Source organism: Podarcis raffonei, chromosome 15, assembly GCF_027172205.1.
Source record: "Podarcis raffonei isolate rPodRaf1 chromosome 15, rPodRaf1.pri, whole genome shotgun sequence".
Taxonomy (NCBI): domain Eukaryota; kingdom Metazoa; phylum Chordata; class Lepidosauria; order Squamata; family Lacertidae; genus Podarcis; species Podarcis raffonei.
Window position 1 is genome coordinate 20,289,578 of NC_070616.1, and position 26,559 is coordinate 20,316,136.

The window sequence follows — 26,559 nt, forward strand, 5'->3', positions numbered from 1 at the left end:
CCAGCCTTTTTAGTGGAAATTAAGAAGGTTCTCGTGTACATTGATTCAACTGTGCAAAACACAATACATACTCTAATTCTAGGTCTTCATTTGACAGATAAGAAAGTAAACTGTAATTTGTACTTTCACTCAGAATATTCAGACATCAAAAAGGTGTGACAGTTGAAACAAGCAGATTTTGCGTGTTTGTGTGTGTGTGTGTTTGTGTGCTGGTAATTTTTCCATTACAATTTTTGCACCACATTAATAAAATCCATCGGGTCATAAACCTCAGCTTGAAATCTTGGTTTCTTAACTGCATCCCATGATACTCCTGTGGTAATTCTTATATCACTCCCAACCCACTCCCTAAATTAGGAAAGCTTGTTCTCTCCCCCCCCAGTGTTTTCTACCTAAATTGAAACACACACTGTATAAATATACATTGTATCCTGTATCTATACTTTTTTTTCCTTTTAGAAAAACAACCCCCACTGTATATATATAATTTTGGAAACCATGTTGTAAAATCTCATCCTCCTTCCAGGACACATAAGACGGAAGCCACAGCACAGAGAAGAAGGTTTGAGGCTCACCAGATTATTATGATGAATATTTTTACAAAGGGTGGTCACTTCGAAGCTCCATTTCCCTCTCCTACAGAACTCCATGAACTGATCTCTTCCTTTGCCTGATCCTCTGCAGGAGATCCAAACAAAGCTGATTTGCTTAAGCAGGGATGTTTCTCCCATGCCCGCCCACCTCCCTTCCTCTCTCATTTCGGATATTGCCTATCCTAACGGATTGCATTGCAAATGAAAATGCTACAGGGAGATGCAAACGGTCCCCCCATCCTGCAATGGTCAAAGACTTCATGTTGGGTTTACTCCTATCAAATACCACACAAGGGTATTGTGCACCATATGTAAGTTATTAATTGCTTTGTTAGGCACTTCCCGCCCCCCATGTTGGTACCCAAAAACAAGACTGAAGCCCACACCCTCCAGTATGGATGAGCCACAAACACACACGCGTGCACACACACCTGTGCTTCAGCTTCTTCTCTCCCCACTGTTTCTCTGTGGATTCTGCCTGATCACAAGATATTTGCACCCTTATCCTGCCCCACCCCTCCACACATACACACCCAGCTTCCCCCTTGTCCCTTCTCTGGCTGGTGCTACTCTAAAGTAAGGTTGCATGCCCACTGGAATCATCATGGTCCACGCTGTTGAGAATGGCTGTCTGGTCCTCAGGAACCTGCCGGTGGCAGAGGTCATCCTTCAGTGCTGAGAGGCGGGCAAAGGGGTCCTGGCGAGGATGTCTCTTCTTCTTCCGGAGACAGACAGCTTCGTCAGGCCACAGTACCTGAGAGTTAGGGTGTTGCTGAACCTGGGAGGCAGAACCATCTGAGGAGGAAGATGACAAGGGCAGAGGAAGAGGGTGGTTAGGCATTTTGCACAGGCATCATGGCGGGATGCACAGGCAATCAGCAGTTTTGTTTCGTTCTTTGTTCTTTTTAAGCCAACAACAAAAAGAAGGAGGAAAAAGAATTTCAGTACACAACTTAAAATATAACCAAGGCAGAGAGGTATTATTTTAGCACATGAAAAGTTGCGTGATTGTAGGAGAACAGGGGAAAGAAAAGCAATGCTTTGGGGTGGGAAGGTTTGCTTTATGCGGAGAGGGTGTGAGATGTTCATGGGATTGCTGAGAGGATGGATGATCCTTGGGAACGAGACAGGGTTTTGTTTAAATAAAGATGTAACCAAGAGGAGGGCAGAATAGGAGGAGGAGGAGGGAGTTAGGAGAGTTTATTGAGGAACTGGGGTAGGAGGAAAAAGGAAATGAGACACAGGAGCTGAGTTTAAAGAGAAATCCACCGGAAAACTGTAGGGAACACCAGCTCAGGGTCTATACAAACTGGAGGTGAAAAGGGCTACAAACTACCTTTTGGCTTAAGGGATGGAGGCAAATATCAGTGGGGTGGGTGGGTGGTGGAACCTTTCACTTCTGAAGATCCCGTGAACAGGTGAAAAAACAGGACAGAGTAGCACACTTTCTCTAGGCCCAGAGACGGAATCAATTCTCATTACAAGTCATTGACTTCAATGAGTATTGTGCCAGGCCCAAAGTGGCAAGGGGCAGGCAGGGCGGGGGGTGGGACGATTAGCCGGGAGTCTCGTGTTCCTCGCACTCACTGATTTGTTTTTTGGATTTCGAGGAGCCCTTGGATGACTTTTTGGGCTTCTTTATCCGCTGGTATTTCAGAGCTTCGAGCCTCTCAGGTGCAGCAGCGTTCCGGGTTGGAGATGGACGTTTTCTAGAAAGACAAAACAGACAAGCGCCATCAGTGGCCCCCTGCCGTATTCTGTCTCAAGGGAGGTCTCTCTGCTGGGAAGAGAGCATTCAACCTCTGTCAGGTCTGCCGTGGAAAAGGAGGGGGGAATATGAGGAGGGTCCTAGGAAGGTGAAATAAGGGTCCACACCACCACACTGGTGCTGGAGGGGAAACCTTTTTTCCCTCACCTCTTCATGAATATATTAGTGTTATCACCCCACACTGCCAGACACCCCTGGCATTCCCCAACCAACCCTACCAGCTCATTCTTTGGGAATTGTTTGATATGTTTTTTTGCTACTCCCACAACAAATGCTGCTCAGGTCGAACCAGGCAAAGGTTATAGAAAAAAGACATTAAGACTCCGACCCCTTGGCCATTCCTGCGAATGGAAGCAAACTCCTACAAATGGCTGGATCTCTAGAAATGAACCATGCTGGAAAAAATTAAAATAAAACTAGCACCAAGGCTCTTGAATTAAAATGATCTGCAATCTTTAAAAAAGAATAATTAAAGTGTCAATTCTAATGTCCAGTAAGGCACTTTTTGGAATTAAGAGGGGAGGAAATGCAAAAGAAAAGGGGAAAAAGGCATATAACAGGTGTCCACAGTGGTGAGGCAAATTACCAAAATTTAGTAGCAAAAGGATGCATCCCAACTCCACAGCACAAAAAGGTGAAGGACATGAAAGAATCATGGGGTGTCGGGTGGCAGATGCAATGAGAGAAGGTCATAAAATTCTGAACTTTATTTCCAATATACATTTGCATTCATCCCAGTTTTGTCCTAGTGAGATATCATTTCTGCATATTCACCACACAAACATACAGCACACAGGTCCAAGGGAGATGAACATTGCAAACTGTCTTGAAAGGTACAAGAGAAAGTGGGAGAACTCCTAGACTACCAACAACTTTCTCAAAGGATGTATCTAGACCATTACACTGTCACACTTCAAACTGATTTTGGACAACCACCGCTCCGGCTGATGGGTTTTGCCATAGGCAATGTCATGTTGTTGGGTTGGCTGGAGCTACAGCTACAACTCAAAGCATACTTGCTCTATCAAAATATGTAGAACTTAATATGGGGCTTCTTCCACATGCCCTGTGTTGGACCCCAAGTCCCAACAACCCCAGCCAGCATGGCCATCAGGGATGGTGGAAGTTGGAGACCAACAGCATCTGCAGGGCTAAATCTACTGTTTCTTAGATAAGGGCTTTCTCTTTAATGGTATACCATCTCTAGAATGTTCTTCAGGAGGCTGACTACACCTTGTTCTAGAGGGACGTAGTGTCCCACTCCTGAATTTCTCTCTGGACAAACTGGGTTTGAAGCGAGCTGAAAGGCCTTCTCTCTTTATTTCAAGATAGACAGCCAGGCATCCAACACAAGTTCTGGATTGCCACAGGGCAGGTTTGCTCTAGCTCAAACGCTTGTCCCATCACCCCACTCCTACCCTAAAGCAGCCTTTCTCAACCTGGCTAGCAAGGCCAGAGCTCAGGGATAATGGGAGTTGTAGTCCAACAACATCTGGGGACCCACAGGTTGAGAACCGCTGCCCTAAAGGATCAGGTGAAGGACTGAAAGAGATTACGTCTCTCTGCCCTCAGCTGAACCACTGTACCCATAACATTGCCAATGTGCCCTGAATGTCCTGTCATTTGCAATGTCTTGGTAATTGGTCCATTAGACCAAGTAGGTGGAGCTAAACAGGTTTTGACTGTTTGGGGGATCAGAAACAAAAAGGAATGCACTGTGGAGGCAGCAACTGTGGCAAAATCTTCCAAAGTTCTCTTTAGTTTGGGGACACCCGTCAAAGTCCAGGGCCAGGACAACCTTCACAAAGAGTTGCTTCTCTTGTCAATGTCCCCTTCCTTGTGCATAGCACTGCAGCAATCTTCTCTGGCACCCACAGAGGGGGCGAGTCTCTCCTTTGCTGGGGGCAAGCCACATCACAGGGCTTCTCATAGGCATCTGATTAGCCACTGTGGGAGCAGAATGCTGGACTAGACAGCCAGTGTGGTTGTAGTGGTTAGAGTGTTGGATGAAGATCTGGGAGATCAGGGTTCAAAACATCATGAAGCATACTAGGTGATCTTGGAAACCAGTCACTGCCTCTCAGTCTCACAGTGTTATTGAGGGGACTGAATTATGAAGGGGAGAACCATGTTCATCACCTTAAGCTCCTTGGGGGAAAAAGGAGGATATAAATGCAATAAATAATAAATGAGTGACTAGACTAGACATAGATGTTCAGGGAAGTTTTTAATATGTGACATTTTAGTGTATCTTTCATCTTTGTTGGAAGCCGCCCAGAGTGGCTGGGGAAACCCAGCCAGATGGGCGGGGTACACATATTAAATTATTATTATTATTATTATTATTATTATAGATTTGGTTGCAAATATAATGAGCTACACTTAGTTCACAGTAGTGTAACATAGTATCATATTTTCATTTCTTTGTTGATTTTTCTACTTCTGTTTCTTATTACTCCCCCCCCATTCTTGCTGTATCATCCTGCTTCTTCTCCTTCAGAATCATGTGATTTAGGGGAGGATGTTCCAAAGCAGATATATTATATAAACACACAAACACAAAATCTGTGGGCCAGACCTTATGCCAGCCTTCATCAACCTGGTGCCCTTTTAGATGCGTACAACTGCCATCAGCCTCAGTCAGCATAACTGTATTCTAAAACCCATGTAGTGCACCAGCCTAGCAAAAGTTGCCTTGCACAGTTCTCAAAACCCATTGCCTAGTTTCATGTTGCTCTAGTAAAGTCCTGGGCTCTGTGCTTCAGCCCTCAGTAGCAAATATTGTGCCAGATCAGTGCTTGAATGAGGAGGAGAGTGGCTGGCTGTAATAAATTCCATAAGGCCCAGCCCTGTTTTAGCCATATAATCCCCCCCACCTCAATTTCTCAAAACAGCAGCTAAGGGGGTCAGGATCCTATCTACTGTTATCTAATCTGAGCACTGGGAATGAAGAGTTTTGTGAGAGAAACAAAATACCCAAGGCTAACTGTTTGGAATGCAGCAACCCCTCAAAACCCAGGTAAATCTAGTGATGGAAAAATGTTATCTAGCTTTCTTTCTTCTTCCCTTTTGGTTAAAAAAAGTGACGAAATACAGAATTACAGAGTACGAGCAGATATTTATTGAACCTAATACTTCTGGTATGGAGATAAGAAGGAAGTCTGAATAAATGTTGATGTAGAACAGATAGAAGCAACATGTTATCTTCACTGTTTCTCTTGGGTTCTTGAAATGTTATTCAGATTCTCATCTCCTTCCATATTCTGTTCTGCTGCACTGCAAACAAAGCGTCTCTTGTGTTTTCGCTGTTTTAAAAAAGATCCAGGGAACAGAGATGGTTGCAAATAGTGGGTTCTTTCAGCAAGGCTAGCTTTAAATAGGTAGATAACAGCAACAACAAAAGGAATGTAGGACATCTTTCCAGCTCCTTGACTTCAGCTTTTTCAAAGATGCATTTTTTTCAATGGCATCCCAGGTTCTTCACTGCCTCCCATAACAGCCTAACTCCCATGTTCAAACTTGAGATGCAACAAAAGAAGCAGATGGAGAGAAAGCAAAATAACACTGTCTGTTAAAAAACACCCTGAGAGGCTTCCTTTAACATGTGTCTTGAATATCCAATCTGAGTGTCCTACCATTTGGGACAATTACGCCAACACACAATTTTCAGCAAAATTTAAAATGTTATTAACAAACTGGGACACGAACAGCAGAAGTATGAAAAGTATGGCAGAAAGAGAGAGATTAGTCATTCCCATTTGAAGTTTTTTTAAGAGACGATGGAAGGTGGCGGTGGGCCATTTGTCAAGATCCAGTCAATGGCGCAGAAGACGGCAGCAGAAAGGAGCTCCAGCCCAAGTTTGCATTTCCCTGTTCCTGCAGAACATTTGGAATCAAGCTTAAAGTGATGAAGTTTCTTTTTCTTCTTCCTTGTAAACTACTAATCCAGAAAACTGCATTAGCCCAGCTCAGGAAACAGATTATGTTTTTCCCTTGTTAATGTTAGATTATGAGGCATACTGGGCTGCTAACTGAAGCACGTTCATAATAAGGTTTCAAAGATTAAAATTCTCTCTCTCTCTCTCTCTCTCTGTGTGTGTGTGTGTGTGTAACACATATTCAACACCAAGCAGTAGTTCATATCAGACATCTCCCTCATACAAGGACTAGATAAGATAAGATGGGGAGCAAAACAAGTAACCTTGAACATTTTTGTGCCATCTTTGTGATTTGCAGTACATCTTTTCTACTGATCTACATTTCCCCAGCCTACACTCAGAAAATGTGTGCATGGACTATTTTTTTGGTGGGGGGCTAAAATAAACCTAAAATATATAAGAATATGGATATATATATATAGAAGTAAGCTATACTAGTTGCATAAAAATAAGCATTCTAAGCATGAAAGACTATGAAACCTCTCCAATTATTTTGGTGAAAAGACAGGCTGCATGTTCAGGACAAATGTACAAAGATGGATAGACTTTTTTTTGCATTGGCAGGATTTTCCAACTTGTAATGGCACACACTAGTTTGGATACTACCTAATGCAGAATTGGCTGGCTGGTGTGCTATTGCACATCATGCCAGCCTATGGCTCACCACTCTTGCCCATTCCAATAGCTGCCATGCTTACATCTGCATTGAGTGCTGGGCTATTGTTGAGCACAATTCCCGATTAAAGCACTGGAGAGCCAGTGTAGTGTAGTGGTTAAAGTGCTGGACTAGGTCCTGGGAAACCAGGTTCAAATTCCCACCCGGTCACGAAGCTCCTTGGGTGACCTTAGGACAACCACTGCCTCTCAGCCTAACCTACCTCACTGGGTTTTTGTAGGCATTAAATGAGAAGAACAAGAACCACATAGGTCACCTTTATTTCCATGGAGGAAAAAAGTGCATACAAATGCAACAAATAAATTAGGTTGAGCTATTTATTTTTTTAATAAAAGTATTTATATACTACTATATCATAAAAAATCACCATATTGGACACTATTCAGTGCAACTGGCCTACTTTTGGGACTTTTTTAGACTTTGGCCTACTATTTTAGACTTTTTCTAATGGAATAGCCTAGATTAGATAGTGTAAAAGCTTTGCTTTGGAAATACTAAATGTCAAGTACAGTTTTTTAAAGGAGTAAAACTTTCTAATGAAGGCCAACACAAGACCATACTAAATTAAACCAATGGTTAAACTAATGGTCCATTTCACCCTGTTTTCTATCTTCAGCTGTGAACAAATTAAAATGGTTTAGAGGAAACTCTTCAGGTATTTAAGGAAGTTACCAATTCAAAGTCATTTATTACCAGCTTTTAAAGAGATGAGTGGTTTGGGGATCCTCTGAATGTAAAATATGAACTGACTCAGACCCTGGAACCATCATTCTTTGTGTGCCTCCTCCACAAGAGGTTGGAGAGTGGCAACACGAGAACAGGGCTTTTCTGTGGTGGCTCTCCATTTGTGGAATGCTCTCCCCAGGAAGGTTCACCTGACACTTCATTACATATCTTTAGATGCAAAGTGAAAACATTTCTCTTCAACAAGGCCTTTGACTGATTAAACAATCTATGACCTTTTAAATGTGTTTGTGGGCCGAGCAATGATTATTATTTTGTTGTTATGTGTTTTTATGTCTCAAACTACCCAGTGAGCTTTGGATGAAGGGCAATATATACATGTCATTATTTAATAATTATTATAACAATAACAACATAGTATTTAAGTAAGTTTTACTCAGAGCACACCCATTGAAATGAATGGATATTACTAAACTGGGTTCCATTCACTTCAGTGAGTTTTCCCTGAGTAAACCTAGTTGAGTATCACCCCACTCTTTCCTAATAAACGCTAATGTTATGGGCCATAGATTTGTCTTTTTACAAAAACTAAACTAAACATGGTACCAGGTGTGTCAGCCACATTTCAAATTCTTACCCAGACTCTATATAATTAGGGCTCAAATGGATAAGTTTTTCCTGAAATGTCCAGTTCATGTTAATTGAGCATAGGTGAAAACTAAGCTAAAGCAAGAAAAGACTAATATGGCTTCCTTCCAGAGTGTCCAAAGACAAGAGGAGAAAAAACACCTGGAAGAGATACATGGTTTGCCTATATGGCACAGTATTCTTCTTGAATGCCAACAACAAAGAACAACTAAAATGAGCAGTTCTACTAGTCAGCAATGGCAGAAATTGGGAGCTATTATTTCTCTGGATCTTCCTTCCCAGCTGAAGGTTGGAAGAGTAGAGGAAGAAATGTAAGGGTGAAGTGGCAACCTTTGACACTGGAATGAGACACCGAGCTGGAAAGGTACAATGAGCACAGCATTACCTCAATAAATAGAGTCTCTCCCCAAAACGCTGGATTACAGCCTCTAGGATTTTGAAGCTTTTAAGCACAGAGACCCCTTCTTCTCCATTTTAAGGGATTGCCAGCCACCTCAAAACTCCAAGAAGGACCTACGCTTGAGTGATACTGCTGCATAGCCATTTGCAAGCTGAGTCAATGAAAGATGCCCCCATCCTGCCCCCCAAGCATTTTCCTACTGCGGTGCCAGGCTCCACCACCAGCAGCAGCAGCAGTAGCAGCAGCAGCGCAATGAGGTAAGGAGGAAGCTGATAAAAGAGCAGGGCACACACCAGATAAAGGCATCCCTTCACCAGGTTTGCGGGGGACAGCACAACTTGTCTACACAACGGATTTTCACCATGCTGACAGGAGAGGGATGGAGAAGGGAGAGGAACAAGGGACAGGAGGCGGAGGTTGGGAGGTGAGGAGAGAGAGGTGGGAGGGGGGGAGAAGGCAGGAGAAGGAGGGGAAGGAAAGAGGAGGAAAAAGTAGTAACAATGGAGTGAGAAAAGAGAGAGAAAGCAAAACGTAAGGTAGAAATCATAATGAAATAAGAGAGAAAAAGCAATCAGACAAAGAGGACTTACAACTTCTCCAAGCCAGAGCGAGTGTGAAAATGCATGCAGAGAACTGGCACATGGACAGCCTTTAAAGGGGAAAACTCTTCTCTTCCAAAAAAGACAGACAGACAAGAGTCCTCAAACTCCAAAAGATGTACACCAGAGTGACAACTGTCAGGGCATATGCAAGTCCTGGCCAACCCCCACCTAGGCTCACATCTAGGGCTATGAGCAGAAGGCCCTGCCCCACTTAAGGGAAGAGCACGCAGGACACCAGCTTGGCCTTGTGGTTTTTGGGTTTCCCATTACAGTGATGAGATTAACTGTGAGGGGACAAGGAGACCTGTCCTTGGTTAACAGAAATTCACAGTGAACTGAGTGCACACACATAGCTTTTTATATCCTAAAGGACTGCAGGGTGCTGCACACCCACAATTCAGCTTCCTGAGAACCAGTGCTTCGCCCCCATCTGAGAACCAATGCTTTCAACTTCATGATGAAAAGCCAAGTTTCTAGCCCATACGGACACAAATATATTTTTGAAAATGTGTGGGCAATGCCTGCTGAGATCCCAGAAGCCAGACAAGGTGTGTGCAACAGGATTTTAGCAGCCTGCTCTCCACAACTAGCAAAAACAAAATAAATTATATGAAATAAGAGCATCATGTAAACTTTGCAAATGTTTGGTGAGGGTACCTTAACCAGCTTTCATTGATGCAAAATTTGAATTGTCAAATGTGCAGAATGTTGAGTGTGTGTGTTGTACATACAGCCCAGATTAAAAACTGAAAAGAGGGTGATGACAATGCAAATCAGACCAGGCCATGGCTCAGTGGCACAGTCTTTGCTTTGAAAGCAGAAGGTCCCTGGCTCAGTTAAACAGTTCAGGTAGCAGGTGATGATAAAGACTCTCCTCCCAAGATCCTGGAAAGCTGCTGCTAGTCAGAAAGGATAATCTGGGCTAGAGGGACAAATGATCCAACCCGCTTTAAAGTGGCTTCCTATCTTTTGGTCATGTGATCTACCAAGGCAAGAAATGGGGAGCCTGTGGCCCTCCAGATACTGCTGTTGAGGCTACACCTCCCATCATCCCTCACCACTGGCTGGGGTTGATGGGAGTCCCAAAACATTTGGAGGGTGCCAAGCTGCAAAAGACTGCAGTAAGGGGTGGACTAAGGGGCCTGGTATAGCAGTCCCATCCAAGCTGCCACTGAGTATTAATGGGCCTTCCATTGGGGAGGCCTAGAATAAATCACCCAGGATCTTAAGTGTAACTTGGCCTGCAGTTCCCCTGGCATGACCTTGTATTGAAATCCATTCCCCAGTCCTCAGAAGACGGCACTGGGTTTTTTATGTTGCAGAAGAGAGAGTCATCCAGAGACACTGACGGCAATGCTCCAGATGCCTGTCCAAATTTGTCTGCATCCCCGTCGTGGAAGTGAGCTGATCTAAGGCGTCTGCACAAATCTCATAAACCATGTCCCTCTTCAGTTTTTATGGCTCCATAAAACAGTGGGGTTGTGTGCGGGTGGGGAAGACTGTATACTGACCTGGTCATAAAGTGCCCAGCAACGCTTCACCCACTGACAACTTTACAACCCCAAATCATAAAGCTATCACTTGCCTCTCTTCTTTATGGAGCCTCTTTTTAAATAACAACACAGTATGCAGTCCCTTATCATCTGCCGGTTTTCACACAGGGCAGAAATGCCCATCCCCTCTCATTTAAGGAGAGACTCCTAGTAGATCAATGTTGCAGGACATAAATCAGTGCCTGCACAATTTGTGGCCATTTTTTGGGCAAGCAAAGCCAACCAGGCCTTTACAGCAGACTAATAGGGGTTCTGCCAAAGCCTCTGCTTTTGCTATTTTGCTAAGAAGAATGGTGGGAACAAAGAGTTTTCATCCAGTATTTGGCATGTTGCCACCCAAGGCTGGCAGTTTGAGATTCTATCAGTGGGTCTCACAGACCCTCCAAGTGCCTCTATTTTCCAGGGAAAGTCCCAGATTTACAGAAGCCATCCTGGTTTCTGATTTGATCCTAGAATGTCCCACTTTTCCTTAGGACATCCCTATTTTCATTGGAGAAATGTTGGAGGGGATGGAATAGGATGTTCCTATTTTCATTGGAGAAATGTTGCAGGGGATGTCTTTATTTTCATCAGAAAAAAGTTGGAAGGTATGGTCTTGCAATAGGCTCTTCCTGCTCCTGACAGTCAAGGTGTGCTGCTCTCAAGGCCATGACACTTATTTTGGCACCTGAGACAGAACATCCCAAAGCCCTGCTTCCTGTCCCCATCACTAAAAATAATTATAAATGAAATACAGGCATCTCTCAATTTATGCAGCGGTTTTGTTCCAGGCTTCCCTGTGTGTAAATGGAGCACCCTGGAGAGTCCTCCTGGCTCACAATGAGACCCTCCCCAGAGCCCAAAGAGGGTCTGCTGGTGAGCCAGGAAGATTCTCCAGGGTGCTCCACATTTCCAGGTTCCACTTCTGGGTTTGTGGCATGTTGCATGTGCACCGTCACATCAAATATAGCATGCATAAATGGGGAGTTAGCAGTTTGCTGCCCTTTCATGACACCCAAAATCAGCTGCCTGAGGTGGCTGCCTCACTCTGCCTAATGGTAAGGCCAGCCTGCTCATTAAGTATGGGGAAGAGATGAGTAATATAATCTCATACACAGCAAGCTATATGGGAGGGTCTCTGAAGAACGGGGTTTGGAACTTCTGACTGGTGTGGCGGTTAAAAGTGTGAGGCTAGAACCTGAGCTCACTGCTTCAGTCACATTACTCCACTTAATATCCATTTATTGTGGTCCTTCTTGGTGATGGGGCACACTCTTGAGGTGCAAAGGGGCAGCAGGGGGGAGGTGTGAGAGGTGTAAATGACTTTTTAACTTTGAATAGCTGATATCACTGGATCAAGTTAATTAGTTTTGTTGAATTAATTAAACTAAATTGGATTTTGGATACATATTCAATTTATTGTTACTAAGGCAAACTGCTATTCTGAGCAATGCTTTTTATAGAGTAGGGGGCACTGGGGAAGAGTTTATGGAATCAAGGGGTCAGTGGCCCGAAAAAGTTTGGCTGATATAGAGTCTGTGCTTATAGAGAGAGGGAGACGTACAAGAGAACGGGGAAACCCAAAAGCCACAGAGACTAAGTATGCAAAGGTTTGTCCTGGATTTTGCAATACCTTATTCCCCTTTAAAGGAAATGTATAGATATATAGATATATGTTATTGAAAAGAGCCCCCCTCCTTTGGAATCCCCTCCCATGCCCCTCTCCCCAACCACGCCCCACAGCACCATCCTTCCAGACATTGATCGCCCTTACCTATTGAGCTGAGGAGTGGCTTGTCTCGACAACACTGCCCAGATAGCTGAGATTAATCAAAAACAAAGCAGTTATCAACACCCGCAAGGAGCCAAGCTCCACAAGACATCAGCAAGTCAAACGGAGGAGGAAAAAAATAATAACAAAATAAATCCAAAAGGAAAAGTGAGGGGGAAAGAAACCGAAACACAAAAGAAGCAAACAAACAATGCTGGAAAAACAAAGGGGGGAAAGAAATGGAAACAAAAGAAAGGATGGCGAAAGTGTATAGAAGGCATGGCTTCAAAGCACAGACAACAGGGCGCTAACACAGAGGAAAGCTGCAGACCTGCAGAAAGCTTCAGGCTGCAGACCTGAAGCCAGCTCAACATTCATTTCCTCCTTCCAGGGAAGCCTGGGAACGGCAGTTGCATGAGGAGGGTAGGGCCAGCCTCAACATCAAGTAGGACAGTGAATGGTTTGGGGGTACCATTAATGGGGAACAATTTGACACATTAAAATTAAATTTGACACACTTGTGAGAGGGTAAAGGTGGGTTAGGGATCTCTTAACAGGAAGTGTTCAGCAGAAAAACCACTACAATTCCCATGATTCTTCGGGGGAAGTCGTGGCAGTTAGAATGGTATGAAGTTTGTAGTGTGGACATGTCCTCTAGAGTAGTGTTCTTCAACCTTGGATCCCCAGATGCTGTTGGACTACAAGTCCCATCTTCCCCAGTCAACTAAGCCAATTGTCAGGGATGATGGGAGCTGTAGATCAACAATATATGGGAGCCCAATATTCAAGAACAATGCTCTAGAGTGTCCTAATATGTTCCCATATGTGGTCTTTGAGTGGAAGTCTTGGATCCGTTAGGTTTCAGATTGTCTAAAGAAGCATAGGTTTAAAATAACAGAGGTTGCTTTTATTTTGCTAGTCATTTACAGCGCCCTTCAGCCATTTAGTGCAAAGACATGTCTCCTATCCCTTGGGTCCAGTCTCCTGAAGCAGCAACCAATAACCTTGCTAAATCTCTCCAAAGACTTAAGTGCTTCCAGGTACCAGAGAGTATAGGTAGAATGCAAGGATGTTTGGCAAGGGGGGGAAAAGCCAGCTTCCCACACTATACTGAAGTCTCACACCTTTGCTCTACAATGACCCTACCGCAACCACTGCTTGGGTTCACATACCAGGACGACCACAGAGTCTAACCAGCCCACCCTTCGTCCCTTGCTTGCTGTTGAGTCACTTCTCCCTCCTGATCCAAATTGATCTACACATGTTTCCATCAAGCCATTTGGGAGGGGCGGGGAGCAGGGTACCACTACTCATTTCCACAACGCTGGGGGATCAAGAGAGGGGGCAAGGGGAGTCAAACTCCACTACATGGAGAACAAAAAAATTGTTTGAACAAAGACAAAAGGATGGAAGGAGAGCGCACCTACAGTTAGTGTGAAAGACAGAGGTGTGGGGAGGAGAAGGAAGAAACGGAAAGAAAGAGAAGACGCTTTGCCTGGTGCAACCCTGGTACCTGGAAAACCAGCTGCTGGAGGTAATTGGCCAGCTGCAATCCCTTGCATGGACAGGATCCGAGGGTGCTGGCGGCTTCCTGATTTGACTTCTGTGTGTTTGGGGTAGATTTTGACTTTTTAAATTTTTTGGTCCTCTCCTTACAAGCTGTTCATGTGGCTAATGTCTTTGTTTCTCTCGCCTCGCCCAAGTCTTGTGGGTGGGGCTGCAGCACCCCTTTTGGAGATGTTGTGGAAAAAGGCGGCTTGTGCGGCCATGTTTCGTTCATGGAAGATGACAAACCCTCTCGGGGGGTAAAAGAAGGATGTGAAGAAGGCAAAGAGCGGGCCTCAAGGCCTTAATGTCCCAGGAAAGTAAACAGCCAGGAACTAGAAGAGGAAAATACTGGTAATATCTGGGGCTCGCTGACCCAGTTGCAAAGCGAAAAGAAACACCACCTGAACCTACAGTTTTTAGACATTTGGACACCCTCTTCATTTCATCCCGGCACGTGACTCCCAAACAAAAATGAAAGCTTCAATATTTTTATTTCTTGTGATGGGGGAGGAAAAGGGAGAGCCCTTGAGCTAACCAACAGTACACAATTCCCAACAGTCCCAAAGGCCAGGGACCCTATGGATCTAATCGCCCATGCTGAGGGGGTAACGGACATTGGCAGGGGGTGGCCCAACACTGCAAAACTTGACTAGGGAAGGGAAGGGGAAAATAACACTAGAAATCCCAGCTGGAGGCCATCTCCAAAAAAGTTGCTGCAGCGTGCCTCGACATGGATTCAGGTGATGGTGGCAGGGGAAGAAGTTGTGGGGAAGGGATGGGAGCAGGTGAGGCGGGGAGGGAGAGAGAGGCTGGGGGGGGAGGGGAAGCAGGCAATGTCCACACACACACACTTACCCCGAACTGGTTGTCGGTGTCGGCTCCGGCCTAAGAATGTCCTCCCCTCCCCTCCTCGGAGAGGGGATTTGTCCGAAGACGTCTATGGGCTCCACGGGCAGGGAAGGGCACTGAGGGGGGGGATAGCCGGTGGCCAGAGAAGTGAAAGACATGGCTGGCCGGAAGCTGGGGCTTCCTCCCCGGCTGCTCTGGGCAGGGGATCCTGTCGACGGGGTGGACTTGCGGGAGAAGCTGACGGCCGCCGGAGGCTGCAGAGTGATCTCAGACATCTCCGCCTGGTGGATGAGGCCCGGCCGTGGCCTGGCCCGCGCCGTCAGCTCTGGGGAGCTGGTGCGGGAGCTGAGGGGGCTCTGGGTCAGGGGGGAAAGCCTCGAAGGTTGTAGCACCACCTGATGTAAACTGGGCTCAGCCCTCCTGGCTTGCCGGGGGCTGGGCCGAGGTCTGGGTTGGGGGTCGTACCACCTGGTGTCCAGGCCAAATGTGCTTGTGCCGCTGTGGCTGACTGACTCGGACGGCCCATGGTAAGGCAACACAGGTATGCCCATGCCTTGACTGGTGTGTCTTAGCTGCCCTTGACTCGCCATTGGTTGCATAGGTTTGTCCTGCCATTTGGCGGCGGTGGGCATGGAAGGTTGGCTTCTGCTTGGCGACTTGCCAGTCCAGCTCTTTGGTGCCTCCAGGGCCAGCATGCCAGGGTAGGACGTGGGGACCTGGAGCGAGGAAGGTGGTGGTCCCCTAGGAAGACTGGCCTTTGGCTGCAGGCTCTCGGCCATTTCGCACTGGTGGAGCTGGTGGGGGAACATGATGGGAGACGATTCCAGGCCGCTGAAAGGGAACTCGGCCCTGCCCCATGGCTCGGGGGACCGGCCCCCCGTCGGAGTCTGGGTCAGGGGCAGCGTGCTGTTGGAGGCGTTCTCTCCATTCTCCTCGGGGATGGTGGCATGGCCAAAAGGCCCCTCTGGGTGCAGAGGAGGGGAGGACATGACAGAGCTGAGGGGGCTGACCTCCGGCATGTAGAAAGGCGGAGGGTCCATCTCGCCGGGGCTGCTGCTGCTGAGGTAACCGTAATACGGGCCGTGGTGGAATGGCCTGGGGGCAGGAGGCCTGGCCTGGCCAGTGGCTTGGAGGCGGCTCTCCATGGTGCCCGTCCCCTCCAGGCCCCGGTGAAACCTTGGGCTGTATGCTGGTGGCTGAAGGTAAGACTCCTGGCTGGAGGAGAGAGGCGTCAGCTGGGACTTGAGGGCTGTCACAGAGGCAGGCATCACGGGGTCGTCGTTCTCTTCATCGGACTGGCGGAACTCCGGGTACATGTCCGTCTCCTCCACAAAGGGGAAGCCCTCTATCCGGCGGGTCTTGAGGGAGGGCTCCATCTCTGAAGGATCCATGACAAAACGGCCATCTGGCCCGCGGCTGATGAGTTCGATGGGGGTGGTCGCCTCAGCTTCTGCCTCAGCCTTGGAAACACTGTACTTCTTGCTGCTGATGGCCCGCTTGGTCTTCTTGTAAAGGGAGAGCTCCTTCTCCTTGCTGGGGCTAAGCATCCGCTTGCCAGGTGGGCCCTGGTCATCGGAAGATTCGGAGGGCGGACGGAGCGTCCGGATGCTCTCGGGGCTCACTTTTCCAGAGGACAACCTGTGCCATATAAAGGGGGGGCATAATTTTAATAATGGATCACAGAGGAGACCAAGGTCTGTAGTTTGCTTAACACCACAGTTTGAGTAAAAGGATGTATGAGCACTAAATAACATAAACCCCTTAACTGGATGTAAAATGAATAAGCAGAAGTTAGGGTGGGCCATGTGGGACATCATTATTAATATTACTTCTCCTTTGCAAAGGCCACATTCACGTCATACGTTTAAAACACCACAATACCACTTTAAACAATCATGGCTTCCCCTAAATAATTCTGGGAGATGAAGCTTGTTAAAGGTGCTGAGAGTTGTTAGGAAACCCTTCTATTCCTACATTTCTCAGGGTGGTTTAACCATTTAATCCATCTTCCCAGGGAACTTTGGGAAGTGTAACTCTCAAGGGGAACGGTTACTTTTAACTGATGATTTCATAGATTTTCTTCTGTTGGTGTTTGTTTTGTTTTGTTTGTTTGTTTGTTTTTTACAACACACAGATACTTACGGAGACTCTAAACTCTTCCTGCAATGGGTTATTGAGAGAGGAGGGTCTGGAAAATATAAAGGGTGTGTGGGAGAAATAATTAAAAGAGTTGAAAGGACAACATTGAATGAGGCACCCTATTTATTACTTTTCCAACAATGAAAAACAGAACAAGAAGCTCACCCTTGCAGCCAGTGTAAGCTGGGTATCCCCACTATTACAGGATGTTCACAACATTAAATGTTTCTCCACATGACCAGATGCTGCTGCATATATCATCATCATCATCATCTATTAATTTATACACTGCTTACATGTCAAAATGGTTTCTAAGCACTTTACAAGTATAACATCAATTATAAAACACACACACACACATGCAATATGTGCAATAAAGCAATTCCATAAAAAACATTTAAAACATCCATCATTAAAACACACAAGAAAAAAAGCCCATTAAAAATATTATTTAAACAAAACACAGAGCTCAAGCTCTGGGAAATGCTTGCCTGCACAGGTTTGTCTACAGAAGCCAGTGGAATGCCAATACGATAGGGCCTCTTGTATTTCAGCAGGGAGAGCATGCCCTAACACTGCATATCAGTGTTTTATATGCTGTTTTATTTGTAGTAGCACTGCATATAAAACTAGCACATCAGGGAGAAGGCGAGGTCAACTTATTTTTTCCAGACATCAAATGCTTTGTGGTATTATTATTAAACATTTGGTCATGCGACACCCCACCCCACAATACAACCTGACACTGTGGAAACAGGTTAGCTCTTTGAGGCCTTATCATCAAATCTAGTGATTGTATCCAATGACAGTCATACATTTAGTAGACCCATTGAAATGAAGGGCCAAGACTAACTTAAGCACATTAGTTTTAACGGGACTACTCTTATTATTATTATTATTATTATTATTATTATTATTATTATTACTACTACAATTTATTAACCATACTTTGCCATAAGGTCCCAGGATAGGATACAACAATTAAAACACAATGCATTAATATTAAAACACAGTATTACACAACTTAGCTGGATACCAAAGTAGGCAAGTGGGGGTGTAGAGAGACATTTTAAGACCACATCATGGCACTTTAAATGGATGGTGCAAATGCGGCCTAAGTTTGGTGGAGGGGAAATAGTTTGAATACATATTCTGTGCCTAGAAAAGCAAGTGTCTTGGAATGCAGCATGTTTATCCCAGAACTATTTCCTCAAGATTTCAGAGTATAAGGCTGTCTTGACGCCTAGGTGATTATTCCCTTAATTTTCCAGCAAATGCAAGGTACAGACTCACCTTTTTTGCGCTTAAGTTTCCGTTTGCGTTGCTTGTTGACGAAGCAGGCAGCTAGAGTGCTGAATAGGATGGCAGCTGCGAGGAAGCAAATGGTGGCAACTATTCCAGCCAGCACAGGCCGGGCCAAGCCTTCATCAGTCAGCTCTGGCTGTGGAAATATGTCTGGGAGAAATAGAGAATAGGGGAGCCTCTTAAGACACTGCTACTGGCACTTGTTCTGCAGGGAGACCGTCAGAGTAAGAATAAACCAATGGAATTACTTCCATCATCTCTTTTGAGGTCACATCATCACATTTGAGGAGATTTCATTGGAAAATGGTTGATGCTGCCATGCTGTGGTAGGCAGTTTTGAAGAGGTTTGGACAACAGTCAACATCTCAAACACATCTCCATGTTGGGGGGGGGGGGAATAAGGCTTCTGGCACCTTGAACATTTAACAGGTCCGTTATGGCCCTCTAGAAGTTGATGAACTACATCTCCCATTAGCCCCAGCCAGCATGGCCAATGGTCAGGGATGGTGGGAGGAATGGCCCAACAAGTTCTGGAGAACCACAAGCCAGGAGCACTTCTAGTCCAGCATCCTGTTCTCACAGTGGCCAACTAGATGCCAAGGGAAACACATAAGCAGGATCCAAGCAAAATAACACTCTCCCCTCCTCAGAAGCACTACTGCCTCTAATAGTGGAGGCAAAGCATGGCCATTGTGGCTAGTAGCCATTGATAGCCTTAATCTCCTCTATGTATCACTAAGATTTATGCATTAAATAATTGGGCAGAAAAACAAAACTGAGTTAAAATCCTTCATCTGGCAGGGAGGGCCAGGACAATTCCTCAGTTCTGAGGCCATTCTCAAGAAGGACCCACTCCTTGTGATGATCTTGCCCATCCGCAGATTAGGTTTGGCTGGTGAAAAAGCTTAATGGAAGGTGGAGAAAGCACTTCCTTACCTGTGCTGGATACGCCGGCAATGTTGCTGGGTTCACTGATGAGGTCTTGCATGACAGCCAGAACTCTGAACTCGTACCATGTGTCCTATGGCATGAAATACGTGCATTATCAAACATCGCTTGACAACCAATGCTGACATTTGTCGTGAAAAATGAATGCTACCACAAACTGTGGTCGACAGTTGGACTCAGTTTTTAACTGGAAACAGTATATTTTCCCAGTGGTGGTAAAGGAATTGGCTTTATACATGCAGGGAGATTAGCCACTTTTAATATCTAGAGTCATCAGGTTGCAACACTTGTAGTTAAGTCAGAAAACAGAGTATTCTAGGGTCTCCGAAGAGATAGTGAATGTAGCAATTAAGCCCCCAAAATGGATTTAGTGGGTTTCCTTAGGGACCATTTAACACCAAACATATATACACACATATCACTTGATTACCTAACACTTGCTTCGTAAAACTGAATTCACAATACCATTTATACCCCACCTGTCCACAGTCAAAAGGGCCGTCCAGGTGGCTTATACTGGTAAAAATATATAACATAAAACTAAACATAATAAAAGAGAACAGAGAGAATTATTATTATTTTTAAAATGGAGCACAGAGGATTACTAATGCATTGGTTCCACTTCAGAAGCAAGACCAGGTAATTTGCAAGTCCCAAATCCAGGGAGAAATTTTGATAAACATAAGTTCTAAAATGGAATTTGGATGGGAATTTCAGAAGCATCCCTAGTTCGGAGAGATGGATAGTACATCAACCACTCTTCTCAAACGAAAGAGCAGTGTGTTAGAAATTTTCACCATTAGGGCATCATTTCTGGTGCTCCAAAGGCCTATTTGCCAAGGAACCCTTTGCAGTTTTCTGTAGAACCTCTTCTACAGAAGATTTGGGACTATGCTCTGGGATAATGTTCTTCAACCTTCGATCCTCAAATGTTGTTGGACTTTAACTCCCATCATCCCTGACACTTGGCTAAGCTGGCTGGGGATGATGGGAATTGTAGTCCAACAACATCTGGAGAGCCAGTCTTGAAGAACACTGTTCTAAGATGTACAGACAAGCTCATATGCAGCACTGCTCAGGCTTCCTGGAACCTCATTTTTGTCAGAGAGCAGCCTGGAACATACCCAACATTCCTCTGTGGCAGAACATTGCAAGGAAAGATAAACAGTTTGGGAGACAATTTGTCTTTCAGGGAAGCTTGTCTATTATTACTAGCCTTCTTATTAAGGAATTCCTATTAAGCTCGCACACTTAATTCACTCCAAGATTTCCCAGAAAGATCACCACACTGTAGGTTCAATCTGTCATCCGCTTACCTGAGTCAAATCCTTTGCAAAGAAGTCACTGTCACTCCCCAAGATGGCATCATCTAAAATCTCCCATCTTTCTCCAACCCGAAACTCCATAATATAACGGTCAATCGGAAAGCTATGATTGGCTGGAGGAAGCCATGACAATAGGACTCCTTGCTGCGTCCGATTGGCTGTTAGGCACCTTGGTGGAGTAACCAGCACCAGGGGTTCTGGAGTTGTGACAGGGAATGCTGAAGATAAAAAAAATAAATGTTGGGATAGAAGGGGAAGGGGAAAGAAATATTTTTAAAACAGATGCAAGAAACCTATGGGGGAGGCGGTGATGGGTCTTGTGTTTTACACTGGAATTGCGGCACATTTGCCAAAGTGTTTGACCACTTCTGCTTTAAAAGCTCTACTGTTTCACCCTTACTGTCCCTTATGCCCAGAATTTCCTCAGAATACCTGCTTTATGCCACCTATCCTGCTGCCCCTTAACTGCTTCCTCGAAGCTCTGCTCTTCCATGACACCTTTGGCTCAACCTTTTACTTTTACTGAGAGTAAACACAGCACTAAATTTCCATGTGCCTCCCCCCCTTTCTTAAGATTCTGCTTGGCAGTTCCTGAGATCAATGAGAAGGTTTTTGTCTATGCTTGGATGCAATTAGACACCATTTTGAACCAGTTGGAGAACCCTTGAAAGCTTTCTGGTTTCTTAGAATTCCAGAATAACACTGGGTATGACGCTGCTAGTAATTCATTCTTTCGGTTTATGGAACCTTGGGTCATCAAGGTCCTCTTCTGAGTCTCACCTAAAGTATTCACAGTGACCACCTCACTGAAGGAGCTTGTGCCTAGCTTGTTTTGGGCCAAGACACTGAACTGGTAGGCAGTCTCCGGTTCTAGATTATCCATGAGGAACCAACTGGGCCCAGTTGGCACTGGGAAAGAGAGCCAGTCATGAGGTCCAAATTGTGCCCGCTTCATCCTGGCAAGATAGAAGAAAGACAATCGAAGGGGCGGGTTCTTTAGAGGGAAGAAATCAAAGAGAAAAAAGAGAACAAGAGAGAGAAAAGAAAAGTGTAGAAAGAGGAAAAAAGAGAGAGATAATTCCTTAATGAACAATGGAGCTACTTGGGGTTGGATCAAATGACACCCAGGACTCTGCTAAATACAAAATTCTGCACCAACATGACTCACATTTCATGGCAAGGAATGCTTGATTTTGCGGCCAGACTCAATCCAGCACATTTGCATTATCACTTCAGATTTGCATTATTTATTTTGCTCCTACTAGTTATATGGGAGGGGGAAATGAGACCTGAACCCCACACCCTCTGGCTTCCCATAGATCTTATTCAGAGATTCCCCTGATTCCTGCAAATGCAGCAGGTGTTGCCCACAAGCTTTCAAACCTGTTTTTAACCATCATATGGGCTAGAAACCTGATTGTTGATTTTAATGAAGGGTGATTTTAATGAAGTTGAATTCTGCACCCAACATTTAATGTAATGAGTTTCTTCTCTCACTCTCCACACACACACACACACACACACACACACACACACCCCTGCAATTTTGTACCACTAAGGTCTGTGTGCAAGTTTCTAAAGGCTTGATCTGTTTCCACAGCAGCAAAAGAGGAGGGAAATGTAATTTGGTTTTTTGCTTGCCACTCTAAACCTGGGTACAGATCTTTCCATCCAATCGGATGTAAACTAATGAAATGATGACAGCCCCCAACAGTACAATGATAATCGGAAATGATATGTTTTCATCCAGCCATCCTGCACCCATGGGTTTCTTACCGCATCAGCCCTGATTATTTGTCATGGCAAATCTAAACATTAATTACTGACGGCCCTCTCCATGGCACACGGTGCTAGCTCTGCTAACGGATAAGCAGGTGGGAGGCTAGGCTGACTCATACGTCATCAGCGGGACTGCCAAATTAATGCCAGAGCCAAATGCTGCCTTCAGGCTAGGCTCACCTGAGCAGCACCTCCCACGAGGACCATGGCCAAGAAATGATTTCATTCACTCTGGTCGCATTCCAGGCCCTGCTGATGCCAACGGAACGGAAGGCAGAGCATTGAAAGAAGGCAATGGGGATTGCCCAGGGCTGTCCCTTCCATAAGGAAGAGTGAGGCAGTCACTGCAGGCAGCAGATGCCGAGGAGTGAGGATTGGGTAGGGCTGTTTGCACCATATGGCCAGGCCTGCACCCCCTAAGTGAGCCTGCTGTCCTTCAGGGCAGTGGAGGTTGCTGTTTGGCACTGAGATAATATTCCACTGCTAATCTGGTCAGCTTCTGCACATGAACTTGAAGGAGCCACCATCTTTGCCCTTTGCCTCAAGGGACAAAATGGGGTTGGCCCATTGAATTGACAATTCTCCTTTGCACCACTAATCCTATGTAATGTTTCCACCGAGAGCATCTGCTTCTGCAGAAACGAAGCTGCTGGTGGAAGTAGGTGCAAGTATGTGATTAAAGTGAAGCCAGAGCAAGATCCAGGCGGCACAACAAAAGCCTAGACAATGGGACCATCTGGGCAGCAGCCCATAGGGCAAAGGCAACAGTGCCTGTCAGGATCCCTCCAACACTTTTGGAGTTCAACCAGAGCCCTTCCAAGGAACAATTTGGGAAGACATGGGTCCCTTTTAGGTCCGAGCAGCTTCAGTCTGTCTTGCTCTGCCCCTCTTCACAGTGACTGGTCCCTGTCTTTTCCTGTCCCTCTGTAACCTCTCCTGTTGGCAAGCTTTGCCTGTGCAGCAAAGCACCTGCTGCATGCAGGAACTCTGATCCTTACCCTGCTCTGCTGATCTGACTCTGCTACCTCCTCCATTAATGTTATGCAACAGAAGATGCCAACACAACAATGGTACTAGTGGAAACTCTCTGTGCAATACATTGCACCACTTGTCATGCAACAAAATTACCAGCAACCTGCTCATGCATTCTCTTGAGCGACAACTTTCCACTGGGGCAAAACATTTCAAGGGTGCAACAAGTATACCACTAAGTGACTTTAATTTAGCACGACTTTGGATTACAACCCATAGACAATAGTGAAAGTGGATAAGGCCCTGTGGAGCTGGCAGGCAACCTCAAACTGCATGAGGCCCTCCCACTAATATCAATAAAGCCCTCTGCAAGCAAGCAGTTCAGACCTCTGGCAGATCCTGGCAGACTGTCGGATGGGGAGAAAGGAGGCAAAGGTAGAGAGAAAAAGGATGTGGTCTCCTTTTTGCTTTTGCCCCAATGTCTGCTCACAGTTGGCAGACTCTCTGTGATAGATTACCCCTGTTGGAATACAACCATAGACCGAGAAAATGTTGTCATTTCTTGCCCTAAAGGGAAGATCCAGCTGCTTCAAGCTGCACCACATGCACCAAAAAAACACCAAACCCAACTGCAATTCACTTGGGGAGAATAAATGAATAAGAGTCCAGCAGAAAAGAGAATCCCAGGATGTAAATTAAAAGGGGAGGGAGAATTTAGCATGGCACCAATAAGTGGCTCCAGTGGGTAATAAATTGCAACTCTTTGCTAAAGATGGAAGCAAACAACTCCTTAGGGCAGTGACTTTGAAACCATGTCCTGGAGCACTCTGGGCTTCCCCAAAGCTCAGTTAGTTAGGAGGGTGGGAATCAATAATGGTGAAAGACAGCTCGTCTGTCATTTGCAATCTCCCCCTGCAATGCCAGATGTTGGAAGGGCACTGGGAATGTTTTAGGTTGTGCTCAGTTCACGCAGGGCCATAAAGAGGCTCAACAGACACAACCAGGGACCTGCATGAAATAAGCATGCCCCAGAATCCTCTGCGAGGGCACCGGGATCCCTGTAAAAGAAATGCAGGGCTTCTTCAGCAGGTGAGTCAGCATGGACCAGGTTCCCTGTAGAGGGGAAAAAATGTTTATCATTTATTTATTACATTTAGATCCCACCTTTCCTCCAAAGAGCTCAAGATGATGGACATGGCTCTCCCCACCTCCTCATTTTATCCTCCCAACAACCCTCTGAGGTAGGCTAGGCTAAGAGACAGTGACTGCTCCCCACCCCAGGGTCACACAGTAGCAAGTTTCATGGCTGAGTAGGGGATTTGAACCCTGGACTCCCAGATCCTAGTGTAGCCCTCTAGCCATTACATCACACTGGCTCTTCGGGGATGCTACTCTTTGCCTTGGGAACCTTCCAAAAACGGAAGCATCTTGTATCCACAGAGCTGGCTTAATGCAGAAGCATCTGCCACAGATGCCTATGCTCCTTTCCCGCACCCCTGGGGACTCCTTGCGCAGACCCAAGCCAAAGAAAATTAACCTATTTTGTTTTAAAGGTTCTGAAAATATCCCTGTTTCTCAACAATGTGATGGGGTAAAAATTGCCAGGACAGCTGACAGCAATCTGGCTGTTCCCCTCCAAGGTGAGATGCAGCTCACAGAGGGAAGATGGTTTAATCGTTCCTTTGCAATAATATTTTAATCAGAGGCAGCTGCATAAATTTTGTACTCTAAGCCTATTCCCTTGATTGTTCTGTGTTCCTCCACCCCCACAACACCCTTTTCCTTTATCCCACCCCTATCTCCCATCTCTCCTTCCTTCCTTCCTTCCTTCCTTCTCTCGTTTTGTTTCTTTACATAATCATATAACCCTTACTTTCTCAAGCGCTACCTTTATCCTCTTCAGGAAGCCAAGTAGATTTTATGATGGGGAAGCACATAGCCAATCTCTGCTCCATCAGCAACCCACCATCCTCACCCCCAAGCTGGTCAGCTTGGACCATCAAGAGGAGGGAGGAGAATAAGAGGAGAAGAAAGGGTGGGGAGAAGATCCCCAAGGATTTGAGATGAGAAACGCAACTGAAATGCAGGTCACTGTCACCTCTACTTTTCCTTCAGTGTCAACAGAGTGACAGAATGTCAATCAGCTTGGAGGTCTCTTTCTGCCAAGCCGTGTGCAAGGCAATGAATTTGCTGTGCTGCAGCAACATCTGAGCACCTGCCTAATCTGGCAAAGAGCTTGAAATGGGAAGGCATGCAGCTGCCTTTCACCAATTTGCCCATCTAGACCAGCAAAGAATGACAACAGCTTTCCAGGGTCTCAGGCAAAGAAGGGTCCTTCCCAATCACCTGCTGCTACATACAGTTTACCCTCTGAGCTATGCTCCCTTCTTTGGAATCCTGGTGCTCTCTGAGCTAGCTTGTGCTGATAGGCATTGTAGCTACTATCTGTCTACCTATCCCCCACAAGACCTGGGATATAATGATCATGAATAAAATCATGAGCTACAAGCAATTGTTGCAAGGAAAAAACAGGGAGGGGGAGAACAATCTATGCCACCTTGAGCTCCTTGGAGGAAAGGTGGGGTCTAAATGACAAAATAAAATAAACTATGGAATGGGAGAAACCACTCAATAGAAACTTTTAAACAAAACTGGGTGTCCTATCTTTTGTATAGGAATCAAAATCAAACAAGAAACACTTGATGAAACCATGAATATATGACTGGCAGGTTGCATTCAACTTCATGAGACACAAGCTATGTGGTAGCAAGTGCCGTAGTTGAACTATCTGCTGCATGAAATAGGACATTATTTTATCAGTCCTGAGTTTTCCAACATTCAGCTTCATTGGGGGCCCACAAATTCTCATGTGATGAGAGCGGGAGAAAAACTGTCAAAGAGCAGCTGGAGGGGGAATCAAGAGTGTGATAGCAGGGGGGACAAAGTGCCAACACCCCCTTCCCCCAATGCTGGGGTTCTGCTCCAAATGGCCCCTGCTCCCCCTTTGGCTGCTATTTGGTAAAACAAAAAGCTAAGCACACAAGGGCCAATCAAATGCTTGATGTCACCTCTGGTTTGCACC

General features: G+C 45.6%; 1 protein-coding gene across 6 annotated transcripts in view; it reads right to left on the reverse strand.

The window, feature by feature from the left end:
- Positions 1-559: 559 nt before the first annotated feature.
- The window catches only part of IGSF9B (immunoglobulin superfamily member 9B), a 117,195-nt gene continuing 91,195 nt past the window's right edge, over positions 560-26,559 (reverse strand). For 2 of the 6 annotated variants that reach the window (XM_053366795.1, XM_053366793.1), the window contains exons 13-20: positions 21,507-21,682; positions 20,718-20,944; positions 19,390-19,474; positions 18,442-18,603; positions 17,152-17,197; positions 15,016-16,647; positions 2,181-2,302; positions 560-1,388 (exon numbers count right to left, since the gene is read on the reverse strand). In XM_053366795.1, coding sequence (XP_053222770.1) covers positions 1,165-1,388; positions 2,181-2,302; positions 15,016-16,647; positions 17,152-17,197; positions 18,442-18,603; positions 19,390-19,474; positions 20,718-20,944; positions 21,507-21,682 — 2,674 coding nt within the window. In that variant the 3' untranslated portion in view covers positions 560-1,164. Of the gene's footprint in view, positions 1,389-2,180; positions 2,303-12,615; positions 12,662-14,010; positions 14,493-15,015; positions 16,648-17,151; positions 17,198-18,441; positions 18,604-19,389; positions 19,475-20,717; positions 20,945-21,506; positions 21,683-26,559 lie in introns of those variants that run through there. The other 4 variants (XR_008327745.1, XM_053366797.1, XM_053366796.1 and 1 more) reach the window with 4 other exon arrangements.